The following is a 13423-nucleotide window of genomic DNA, read 5'->3' as shown; positions in this document are numbered from 1 at the left end:
GAACTGTACATTTGAAACAATTTTATTAATCAATGTCACCCCAATAAATTCATAATAAATAAATATCAGCTCCATTGACGGCAGGGACTTTTTAAATACACGTTCATATGTTTTATATATGTTTTTATATGTTTTAAAATGTGTTCTTATTGACTTTAGAGAGAGAAGGAGATGGAGAAACATTGATATAAGGGAGAAACATAAATCAGCTGCCTCTCATACACATCCTGACCAGGTGGCCAGGGCACTGCTCTATTCCAGCTGAATCATCAAGCATAAGAGTCATAAACTTAACCTGACATCATAGGAAAACAGAGAGACAATTTCAAATGAGAAAATTTATGATAGGTGAGGAGAGTAACATAGTGCAAATAGGTCTTTTTTTTATTATTAAAAGCAGAGGATAGACAAAACCGGTTTGGCTCAGTGGATAGAGCATCTGTCTGCGGACTGAAGAGTCCCAGGTTAGATTCCGGTCAAGGACATGTACATTGGTTGCAGGCACATCCCCGGTGGGGGGTGTGCAGGAGGCAGCTGGTCGATGTTTTTCTCTCGATGTTTCTAGCTCTCTAGCCCTCTCCCTTCCTCTCTGTGAAAAATCAATAAAATATATATATTTTTTTTTAAAGCAGAGGATATATATATTTTTAAATATATTTCTTTAATGATTTCAGAGAGTAAGGGAGGAGAGAAACATCAATGATGAGAGCGAATCACTGAACGCCTGCCTCCTGCATGCCCCCTATTGGGGATTAAGCCCAAAACCCAGGCATGTGCCCTTGGCCTGAATTGAACCTGGGACTCTTTAGTCCGAAGGCTGATGCTCTATCCACTGAGTCAAGCCGGCTAGGGCGCAAATAGGTCTTCTTCAGATATGGTGGTGCCTGGGAGATCAAGTCGTTAGAAAATTGTGGAGGGGATTAAAATTTTTTGCACTGAAGAGATGACAACTTTTGGCACATTCAAAAGGATTGCTGAAATCTTAATAAAAGTAACTATTTACAAGAGTGTGGGTACAGTCAAGGAAACACTGTTTGGAGAACCATCTGGGGGCCAGCAACAGGGAGCCTAAAGTAGCAAAAGGGAGTAGTTACCAAAAGACAGAGCTGTGTCAGCCACTGGAGCAAAAATGTGGCCACTGATAACCTGTTTGCTGAATATATTTGGGGACAGGAAACAAATACCTTGATGTTACCTTTCTCCCTCTCCAAATCTCCTGCTAGTTGTTCCCACTGTCCAAACCCAAAATGAAGCCAGAGAAAATAGTGCCCAGTTATTAACACAGTTCAAGAAATAGGAAAGTGGAGAATAGCTCAGGAAGAAAAAAGATAATCTTCATCATTAAAACCACTTTGTAAAGCTATCTCCAAAAGAAATAATGCTTTAGACCTGGCCGGGTGACCCAGTTGGAGCATCATCCCATGAAACAAAAGGCGGCAGGTTCAATCCCGGTCAGGGCACAGACCTAGGTTTGGTTCAATGCCCAGTTGGGATATATATTGAAGGCAACTGATCAATATTTCTCTCTCACATCCATGCTTCTCTCTCTCAAAATCAATAAACATATTCTTGGATGAGGATTTAAAGAAACAATGCTTCAATGTGCTTACCAGCATTGTCAACTATGTCCAAACTTCCTTCTAAATCTCTTCCCATTCTCCATGGCATCACCTTCCTTCTGTTCACACAATAATTGATTCAACTCCTCCTCCTCCTCCTCTATTCCCCACATATCCAATCATTTGCCAATTATACTTTCACAACTTCCCTCAAATTCCCTTTCAGTCCATTTCCAGTTCTGCCTGTTTGTACATGCTTTCATTTTCTTACTGGTTAATATCAGTTGTTAGTTTAACTTAGCCACCTTGCCACCTAAAACATTCAAATGACACCTATGCTACTGGATTAATCTTTCTAAATTAGTTTCACTACCACTATTGTTGCTCAAAAACCTTTAGTGACACTTGGTATAGCTCAGTGGTTGAGCACTGACCTATGAACCAGAGGTAATTTTAAGTAGATGGACAAAAAAGGCAGAGACATGGAATATATACAGAGAAGTATGTCTCCTGTGTGCTAAACACTCCTAAGTACATTTACAAATGTTCTCATTGGTTCCATTCAATAATCCTCTTTTCATAGATTAGGTACCCGAATGGAATTATGATTCCATTCCCCGTCAGTGCACACGCTCAGGTTGTGGGTTTGTTCTCCTGAGGTGAGAATGGGGGCGGGGGTAGAGGGAGGGGAGATAGTGTAGGAAGCAGCCAATCATCGTTGATGTTTCTATCTCTCCCTCTCCCTTCTTCTCTGAAATCAATAAAAATATATTTAAAAAAGAAACTTGAAAAAAACCTTTAGTGACTTCTACTGCCTGCCAGATTAGCATACTACTCAAAGACCTAAGTATGCAGTTCCAGTTTTTCCCAATTTATTTCCCACAACTCTCCTTTATCTTCAGTACAGATTAGCCACTTGTATTTGGAAGCAAATGAAGGTTACTGGAAAGTGTACACCATTGAAATTGGTCAGACTTGGATTCACCTCCCCAGCTCAATAACATCACCAGCTGGTGGCCTTGGGAAAGTTACCTCCCCTTTCTGAGATAAGCTTCGGGTACCTAATCTATGAAAAGAGGATTATTGAATGGAACCAATGAGAACATTTGTAAATGTACTTAGGAGTGTTTAGCACACAGGAGACATACTTCTCTGTATATATTCCATGTCTCTGCCTTTTTTGTCCATCTACTTAAAATTACCTCTTCCCCACCCCCCTTTTTGTGGCTCATTTTTTTAGGTCAAATGCTTTATCTATCCACGGTGCTTCTCTTAATCTTTCTTACTATCTGGAAGTCACTGGTCCTCAACCTTCACATTTTTATCTTCCTTATAGTAGCAAGTACTTAAACACAGAGAGCTAAAATGGTTGATATCTCCACTAAAGTTGATGCAGTAGAGGTATGGTGTCCTCACATCCAAGCTAACCCAGCAAGTCTTCAGGGTTTAGTAAAGCTTAGATTAAAAACCAAATCTCAGTTACTAAGACTGCTATATGGACTACATATGCTTATATCACTACTCCTTTCAAGAGTTATTCAAATACTATGTGATTGGGATGAGGATGAGGTGTGCTAGTCAATCACACCTCTTATCGGAGGTTCTAATATTAGCAATACTATGCATCAGTGACAATAGTAAGACCTTTTACTTTAAATGAATTTTCACTGAATCTGTTCAACCCTGTGACACAGACATTACTAGTAGTCTCTCCTTTTTAAAGAAAGAAAACTGAGATTCAGGCTAATTTGTTCAAGATCATAGAGCTAGAAAGTGACAGGGTCAGGAATGGAACCTGGTCCTTTTTATTTAATCCTCAACCAATAACATTGATTGATTTTAAAGAGGAAGGGAGCGAGAAACATCAATTGGTAGCTTCCCATATGTGCCCCAACCAAGGATCAAACCCACAACCTAAGTATGTTCCCTGACTAGGAGCCAAACCCATAACCTTTCCCTATATGGGACAAGGCTCCAATTGAGCCACACCACCACACCGGTCAAGGTGGAACTTGGTCTATTGATGCTAAGATGTATGTCCTTAAGAATTATAAAATATTAAATCAGATGCCTAACTCTGAGGCAAATTACTTCACAATATATGCATCAAAGAAAAAAAATGCATCGTTTATGTTATCTGAACAAGTAATCGGAAAATGTACACTAAACGACAAGACTAACTCTAATTTGTTTGCATGATGTGACAATATGAGATGGTGCTACAACGCTGAAAAAGAATGGATACATAATTTCAAAAGAAATAGAATTCCAACCAGAATGCAAGCTATTTTAAGACAGGAACCCATTGCTATGTATGTCTGGATCCCAGATGTGTTTTGCACAAAGAAGGTAATCAATACCTGATAAAATAGATGGTAACCATTGGGAAATAGGCATACTACTTAAACGGTAGAAGTTCATATCAGAGAATTTTAGAGCAGGATATGGACACAAACCTATTTCAGGTATTTTTTTTTTTTTAAGCAAACCATATAAAATGGTAGAAAAATTAATGGAGCCAAAGAAAATCTGCTTGAGTAGAAAAGAAAGCACACAACTATGAGTAGAATGCCTGGCAAAGTATCTTTTTAAATCCTTTCCCTCTCTGAATATTCAAATCTTCCAGCTCCAGTGCGAGTACAAAAGTAGGTAGAAGCAGTACATGACTCAATTTCCTTTCTAGCCGTCCAACTTTGGGATTCCTTTTTATTTGGGGGTTGGGGGTCCTTTTTATAAAATATATTTTATTGATTTTATACAGAGAGGAAGGGAGAGAGATAGAGTTAGAAACATCAATGAGAGAGAGTCATCGATCAGCTGCCTCTTGCACACCCCCCACTGGGGACATGCCCGCAACCAAGGCACATGCCCTTGACCAGAATTGAACCCGGGTCCCTTCAGTCCCCAAGCCGACGGTCTATCCATTGAGCCAAACTGGTTTCGGCTGGGGGTCCTTTTTAAAAGCAGTTTTCAATTATCTCCTTTTTCAGATAAATGTTTTATCTGCAACATTTATATTATAATATTAGGATTCATTCACCCAAAGCCAGTTCCAATGCCAAAGACTAATTTCCCAAAACCAGTTATGTGCTTCTCTTTGAAATGAATAATAAATTCTATTTCCCAAGTAAGACACTTCCACACATATTTAGTAAAAAACTAAATTTAAGCATCAAGAACATTCATAATGTGCTAAATTCAAATTAACTTGAGGCTAATTCATGTCCACTAATTTTTCAAACTAACCCCACCTCCCCCAAAACTATACAACTGTTAACTTTATTATTTTTAAAAATCCTCACCCGAGGATATTTTTCCATTAATTTCTTAAGAGAACAAGAGGGAAAGACAGAAATACAAGTGTGAGAGAAACACATCGATGGGTTGCCTCCTGCACATGCCAACCAGGGCCTGGACCAGGAAGGATCCTGCAACTAAGGTACATGACCTTGACCAGAATCGAACCAGGAACCCTTCAGTCCTTAGGGAGACTCCATCCACTGAGCCAACCCACTTAAGGCTGTAAACTTTATTTATAAAGTAAAATTTAGGACACATATAAACCTTTCAATTATAGCAAATGCAGTTACTTTTTCTTCAAAAACTGTATTAATGATTGCAAGTTATTTCCTAACAAAACTGTATTTTAAGAAAAAAATTGTATTTTAAAGTCAGCTAATAAGTCAAAATATAGCAAAGACATAAGACAATGCAAAGATGGTGAGCATAATGCTAACAGTGGCCTACTATATAATATATTAGAGGCCCAGTGCATGAAGTTTGTGCTCAGGGGTCCCTAGGCCTGGCCAGCCTTTCTTCCCCTGGCTGCCAGTTGGTGTCTTCCTTCCCCAGCTACCAACCGGGGCCTACCTTCATTCCACACTGCCTTCTGGTGGTCACATCTTAGGGAGCGATCGAACTCCTGGTCTCCTGGCCAAGCTCCCAAGGGGACACTTCACATATTAGCCTTTTATATGTACATAGATAATGATTATCATTTTTCAATTTAGGATCTCAACTGATTAAGGTGTCTCCCTTAAGGTGATTTTGTTAATACTTACCAAAAAATCATGAATCATGAAATAAAGCAAAATAAAAATGGATGATGTACTTTAAGGGTCTTTGTGATATAACAATTAAAAATAAAGGAGTCCAATACATTATGCAATGAGCTTTGCCATAAGCTGTTGGATGAATGCCCTTCCATTCAAATTTCAAAGCTAGTCCTAATGTCTAACATCTTCCTTGACCCACATAGGTCACCACTATGGCTCATCTATCTCTGACTAAAATGCCCACTCTATCACAATTCCTTAAATTCCACCACAAACTAAACTGTGGGTACCTTATGAGCAAGGACTGTTCCTTATTTATTGTTTAGCTAGGTCATGCTCAATAAATTTTCAAGTATTCAAATCAGAGCTAATCTAAGGGTTCCTCTTAAAGGCTGTTACTGAATAATAACCAAACATGATGAAAAGAGTAACATTTTCAAATTAGAATTCAAGTGATTATAGTCTCCATGCACATATGAAGTCCGAATAACTTAATTTACCAAGGTTAAATAGTAAGATCTGAATTCACATTTCAATTGGATTATTGCCCAACTAGGATCCAGAGCAAACCTTTCCCAGGATAACTTTCGATTATTTTCTCTTTAGCTTAAGTATTTAGTAAATCACTTAAAATTCAACTAAAGACGATTTCTATAGTAAAAATCCTCTATTAACACGCAACTGAAATATGCTGTAAGTTTTAAGTAGGATAAACCAAAGAAGAGCAATAAACAGCGTATTTATTGCTACAAAATAATCCCAAAACTCAATATATATAGCACCTTCAGAATAAAGGGCACTTAGGCTTTTTATTGTTTGGTGTTTTGGTTTTGTTTTTAATCCTTACCAGGGGATATTTTTCCAGTGATTTTTAGGGAAAGTGGGAGAGGGAAAGACAGAAACATCAATGTGAGAGAAACACATCTATTCATTGCCTCCTACAGGAGTCCTGATCAGGGCCAGGGCCAGGGCCAGGGAGGAGCCTGTATGTGCCCTTGATAGGATCAAACCCTGGACCCTTTGGTCTGCAGGCTGCTGACCAGACTGGCTAGGGCAGCCTTGTTTTTAAAAGATGAATTACTTATTTTTTAATCAAGTATTTCTCATAAGAAACTAAAACAAAAATCAGAAGAAAAAAAATGTCCAAGCAAAATTGGTATTTTAACTGTAAAATATCCAACAAATCCTTGCAGGGCCCTAGCAGATTTAAGAGGACTAGCTGGTTATCTATATAACCAATGTCTTTAGCCAGGCTCCTATACTTTTGTTCCTCTTTGACAGGTTATAAATGGCAAAACAAGACCTGCAGAAGTTTTAAATTATGAGAAGAAAAACTGGAAATGTGTTAATTAATAAATTATGGTATTGGTGCCAATAAAAAGATCTAGAAGTACCCAGAGATAACCTAATATAGGTTATAGAGTACTGGGAGAAAACAAGAGGTTTTGTTTTTTTTACCTTACAATGTGCTTTTTAAATGCAAGCAAAGATGCCCATTTCTTGTTCTCAATAGCTACACGATCTTACACAAATTATTTCAATTAGGTAAGCCTGTAGCTACTATGCAACAGACAGACATTAGGATCTCATCATAGAATTATTCTGAGAAGATAAATGAAATGATGCTTTGCAAAGTGCTTAACAGTGCAAAGCATATAGCCAACACAGTAAATAATGCTAAGTCTTATGTGCAGACATCATATAGAAAAACTGGGAAGTATCTCTGCAGTAAAACTATTGGAGAATACAAAAAGGGAAGACAAAAGTCATTGACTGTGTTATCATATATAATCTGCTTTTACAATTTTCAGTAAAATGTTCTCATTGAATTTAACCTAAAGCTTTAAAAAATGAGTATGTACCTTTTTCTATATGTATACTGAGAACTGAAAAATACACCAGACAACTGCTACATTATCTAGCACATTTAACTCTGAAGTAGCTATTTCATCAACCAAGTATATATTTGATGATAATCACTGCATTATTCCTAACAGCAATGGAAGAAAACTCTTATTCATCAATAAAGGAATGTTCTAAGTTGTGTTTTAACTATATTATGCAACAGTATACAGACATATATGGGAGAATACACATAAACTGGACTATATAAACTTATTTTTAAATTAACCTCAGTGTGGGCTGGCTTTAGCTCAGCGGTTCGAATAAATTAACCTCAGTGCACACAAAAATATATCTAGCTGGCCTGGCCAGGTGGCTGGTTGTGGGTTCCGAGTCAAAACACATACCTAAGTTGTGGGTTCGAAGGGTATGTAAGGGGACAACTGATCAGTTTTTCTCTCCCTCTCTAAAAAATAAAAACACATCTTTAGGTGAGGAGGATTAAAGATCTAGCTGAATATATATATCTACTAACAAAAATTATCCTTGAGAAGGTTTGCTCACATAGATAGGACTTTTATTCACTTTAGTTTGGTTTATAAGCAGCTAATTCTAAGTTATTTTAAAAAATATACCAGAGCCCCAAGATTCAGTAAGATTTTTGGATTCCCTATTTCCTTGTAATACTGGTATTTTCTGTGACTTTAAGTATAATCCAAATGTTATGCAACACTTTTGCAGCATATAGCAGAAAGTATATTTTTTAGCTTTATTATTTCATGGGACTTTTTAATTGGAAAAAAATGTAATTTTTTTATATCCACTTTTAATAAAAAGTATGAGATAAAGGGACATTAAACTAACCTTTAGCTGAAACCGGTTTGGCTCAGTGGATAGAGTGTCAGCCTACAGACTGAAGGGTCCCAGGTTCAATTCCGGTCAAGGGCACGTATTTTGATTGCAAGCACATCCCCAGGGGGAGGCAGCTGATCGATGTTTCTAGCTCTCTATTCCTCTCCCTTCCTCTCTGTGAAAAATCAATAAAATATATATTTTTAAAAACATTAAAAAAATTAACCTTTAGTAAAATACTAGGAAAAAGAAGGGGGAAAAAAGCCTAGTCCTCCCTTGGTTTAGAGATGATCTTTGTGGCTGTTTCAGAAGAAAACAAAATAGGGCATCTGAAACTGAAATAGAAGCAATTTTTCCTAGTGATCAAAATCTTCTCTGACTCAGAAAATTAGTTAAAATGGAAGAGACTTACCCAAAGTACAAATGTTGCTTTTTTGGGTAGTATGCATAATGTCTAGATGCAGTTCTGTTCAAATCAACCCAATATCCAAACATGCATTTTCAATCAGCAAAAACACAGGCATTTTTAAATTCAAATTCCTAAATTTCAGAAAATTTGGCAGTTAAAAGTAAATAAGGCTACAAATTAAGTAATAACTAACACTGTCACTTCTAGTCTTAAAATAATCATAAATACCAAATTCTCAAGTATCCTCAATCTTTTGACCTTGCTTAAAAACAAAAATGTATGGTGAAATATTTAAATATGAAATCTTTTTCCAAATCATTAATTTATAGGAAACAATCCATTATCATTCTAACTTGATAGTTATCGCTCTGAATACCAAATGCAAGCTTAAAATTTGAAATTACTACCAATTTTTAAAGACATTTTAAACCACTTTTAACTAATGACTACCACTGAATTTATACTAAAAATACTGTATTCGCAAGTTTTCCACAATAGGGAAACAAATTGTACTCAAAGAAATCAAAACATACAACTGGTTGCCCCTCCTCCCAATAAGAGTCCCACATGCCAAAAATGCTTGCATAAAAATTGACAAAAGGAATTCTGAAGAGTAAATACCAGTCCAAATTACAGAAATTTGTAGAGGCACACACATGACAATATAGCTAACTATTAATATACCTTAAACAGAACACTAAGTCGCTTTCCTAGCAAACAGAAGTTACTTTTACATCATTCAATTTTAGAAGTCACTATATTGGAATTCAAAATGACAACAATCTTATCACTTTTGAAAACCCTCCAAAAGATGGTCTATTCCCAGAAAAAAAATAGATCTTCCACTAAAACTGAGTAAAGACGAACAGTGACAATTAAAACAATTTAAGCATATCATTCTCTGTACCCTACAGAACTCTAAAACACTAGACCAAATAAAAATAAAGCCCACATGTAGGGATTCACTAAAAGTGAAGAGAAAAAAAACCACCCTGTAGAAACATTTGAGAGCAAAATACCTTGTGTTTACTCTACGTACAAAAACATCTATCCTATTTGCCATAGAAATACACTTAGGTATTCATACCAAGTATCAGCTACCCTTCGTTAAAGTGACAACCGAACAGCCATAACCTATCTTAGCAATCTTGACCTTTCTTCCCCTTGAGTAGAGCACTGATAATTAAGGGGGGAAATTTTGGCAAGCATCTTAAAAATATACATAGTGACAAGAACTAAAAGAGAAAAGGGGTCAGATGTTAAAATATCCTTTTAAGTCCAATAATCTCCTTCACAAAGCTTCTTAGCAGGGCTTTTGGCAGCAAAATTGAAGCCAAGTATTTTATAACATTAAATTAAATGTACTAGATTAACAGGTATTCTGAACCCACCCACCAGGTTATACATACTCTCACTCAATCGTGTAAAGAATTCTTTATTTGTTATATCCATAAACGTTGCTATTCTATATTTCTATCCAGTAAGATAATTTTCTCCTATATCGTTGTTTTGTTTTTTTATAAACAACTTGAAATCTATTGCAAGGGCTACAAATATACATTTGTTAACCAAGCAGAATACAGATATTTTGCTTTACAACTTGCATCTAAGATACCAGTACAGTAGCTGGTTCATTAGTTGTCATAGCAATTTGGGGCCATTGCCCAAGCTATGCATAGCAGTTTACATTTTCAAATCTCATGTAAAAAGGGCAATTGTAATATGGACTCATAACTACATTCCTATGAAGCCCACCTTAGTTACAAGTAAATGTGTAACCAAGTCTGCACAGATTTTTGATGGCAAAACTTCTAAATCTGATGCAATTGTCCTAAACTCAAGTTTTTAAACAAATTTTGCCCATATAATGCCATCCTGCCAGTAGATGGCGCTACAAACACTGGGGAAAGGATTTCCATGAGGCCAGCAGCTACAGGATAAAAACATTTAAACCTGCACTGAAAATACAAAAATGCATTTTTAGAGGGTAAAATATAACCCTTATTGTAACCATTCATTTCAGACAAACCAATAAGAGGGATGAAACTAGGCCATCTGAAAGTTTTTAAACAGTTTATATGAATGAAAACACATGCTTAACACAATATTTTAGAACTGCACAGTACATACTTTGAAGTAAATTCTCATAGAAAGAAGTAACCAATCATGTCAAGATGATATGCAAATCCTTTAAGTACAAGAGATGGATGCACAGAAATTTTAAAGATCCTAAAAAGCCGCATCCACCATTTCAAAAGTTTTGCCTGTAAAGGGATAAAATTCAACACGTCACTAGCAGGGCAACAGAAAAAAAAAAACAAACCACAGGACCTTTTAAAAGTTTGTCTAAGTACACATCAAAATTAAGAATTAACACGAAAAATTTTCAACTAGTATCCCTTAAAACGGTACGGAATGGATCCTAGAAAAAAAATGTTAGACATGTACGGTCAAACACAATGATTTATTAAAAATAAAACGTAAAAATGATTTTTGTACATATGCTTCCAAATTTCAGGCATGGGATCCAAGTAGATTTCATAGAAAACGCTGTAGCCAGGTATCAAGTCCTTACAACAAAGTAAACTAACCCCCCACCCCAACCCCCACCCACCCAGGTGTTGCTACAGAATCAGCAAGTTCACTCCCTCCCTCCCCCAAAAACACAAATTAAAACAAGACATTTTGCTAGTATAAAAACGACCAAGGTCCAAGTAATAATAAAAAAATAGAGTCCATCAATAACTAACACAAAAATGTGTATGTGGGGCAGAGTCCATCTTCCAAGGGAGAGACGAGAGGTGGCAGGCAAACAGGACGATACCCCTAAAGGTAAGCAGCCTTAGCAGCGGCTCCCCCAAGGGCAAAACGGGGAAGGCGGTGGGAGAGAACGGAACTCAGGAGTTGACCGTAGGGTTATTGAAAACAGCTACCCCTAAAGTCAATCCCAGACATTAAATTTCTTTTTAGAAGGAACTGCCTCCATAGCCACCCCCACCGCCATAGCCACCTCTGTAAGGTCCACTGTTACTGCGGCCGCCCCAGCTGCTGCCTCCGCCGCCGCCGCCGCCGCTCTTCATGGGCCCGTAGGAGGACTGGTGCTGGCTGTAGCTGCCGAAGCCGCCGAAGCCGTTCCCGTAGTCGCTGCCACCGTAGGACGAGCCGCCGCCGCCGCCGCCGTAGGCATTGTAGCCGCCGCCGTAACCACCGTAGCTGTTGTAACCGCCGCCGCCGCCCTTGGACAGGCCGTTCTGGTCGCGACCACCGCCGCGGCCCCGGCCGCCCCGGCCGCCCCGGCCCGACCGGGAGCCGCCGCCGCCCCCGCCCGAGTGGATATCCTCCTTGGGGACGGCCTTCTTCACCTCCACGCGATGGCCCTGGATCGGATGGAACTTGACCACCGCGGCCTTGTCTGCCGCGTCGTGATTCTGGAAATACACGAAGCCGAAGCCTCGCTTTTTGCCAGACTGCTTGTCGGCGATGATCTCGGCCTTCTCCACGGTGCCGAACTGCGAGAAGTGCTCGATCAGGTCGCCCTCGGCCACGTCTCCTTTAAGGCCGCCGACAAAGAGCTTCTTAACCTTGGCGTGGGCACCGGGCCGCGCCGAATCCTCCCGGGACACCGCCCGCTTCAGCTCCACCGTGTTGCCGTCCACGGCGTGGGGAGACGCGGCCATGGCGGCGTCGGCCTCCTCCACATTGGAGTAGGTCACGAAGCCGAAGCAGCGGGAGCGCTTGGTCTGGGGGTTCACCACCACCACGCAGTCCGTCAGGGTCCCAAAGGCCTCAAAGTGGCCGCGCAGGCCCGACTCACTCGTCTGCACGTTGAGGCCGCCGATGAACAGCTTACACAGCTGGGAATTCTCCATCTCCAAGGCCCGGGCCTTCCCCCCGCCCTGCGAGCTCCGAGGTTTCGCCGTCGCCGTTATCGTTGGCTAAGGCCTCTTCACAGACCGGGCCCAGCCGTTGCCGGAGCCGCCGCCGCCGATCGCCGACGGGGAAGGGAAGGAGGGAAGGGGAGGGAAGGAGGAAAAAAGGAAGGGGGAGGGAAGGGGAGAGATGCCGGCTAGAGGGCGAGCCGAGGAAACTGGAAGACAACCAAGGCCGCAGCTACCGCCACCTCCGATCCCCTATCAGGGCACCACACAAAGAGGCCGCTGAACGCGCGCGCACCCTCCCCGAGACGTGCGTCACCGCCGACGTACGGCAGCCCAGGGCTACCCGCCAATCCCCGCCTGGTTCTCCTTAGTCCCGCCTACCGCGCCGCAGCGCCGCTCTGGATCGCAGACTCCCCGCCCTCCGCGATCTAACCCAGCTCACGGCCTGCCCCGTTCCTGCCTTGCCAATACCGGCCAGCTTTTACTTCCGAGCTCTCCACTGTGCCCTGACGAGAGACTCCCCCTGCACTCCCCGCACCTCCGCGATTCATTTGCACCCGGCTCCGCGGCTGTTCCCAGTGATTTTACCCCTCCCCTTGCCGTGTCCCCTCGCCCAACTCCGCAGTGGCGTTCGCGCCAGCCCCTTGAGAGACAAGTCAATTCAGCCAATCACCGTAATCTGCTTCCACCCACTTCCGTTTTCTGCAGCCGCTAGACGGGCGCGCTCCCCGGAGCGCGCCGGCCCCGACGCCCCCGACGTGCGGAGCCTGCAGCAGCCTCACGCCTCCTCCCGCCCCGGGCTTGCAGGGGGTTGGGAGGGGCGATGCG

General features: G+C 40.7%; 1 protein-coding gene across 1 annotated transcript; it reads right to left on the bottom strand.

Annotated features, from left to right (window-relative positions):
- Positions 1–11162: 11162 nt before the first annotated feature.
- Positions 11163–13059, bottom strand: HNRNPA0 (heterogeneous nuclear ribonucleoprotein A0). The gene has a single exon (XM_036423482.2). The coding sequence runs from the start codon at positions 12584–12586 to the stop codon at positions 11684–11686; it is 903 nt and encodes a 300-aa protein (XP_036279375.1). The 5' UTR covers positions 12587–13059; the 3' UTR covers positions 11163–11683.
- Between the last annotated feature and the right edge of the window lie 364 nt (positions 13060–13423).

Source organism: Pipistrellus kuhlii, unplaced genomic scaffold (assembly GCF_014108245.1).
Source record: "Pipistrellus kuhlii isolate mPipKuh1 unplaced genomic scaffold, mPipKuh1.p scaffold_m20_p_8, whole genome shotgun sequence".
In the NCBI taxonomy this organism is placed as follows: Eukaryota; Metazoa; Chordata; class Mammalia; order Chiroptera; family Vespertilionidae; genus Pipistrellus; species Pipistrellus kuhlii.
The sequence above is the reverse complement of the archived record's forward strand: the minus strand, read 5'-3'. Positions and strand labels throughout refer to the sequence as shown.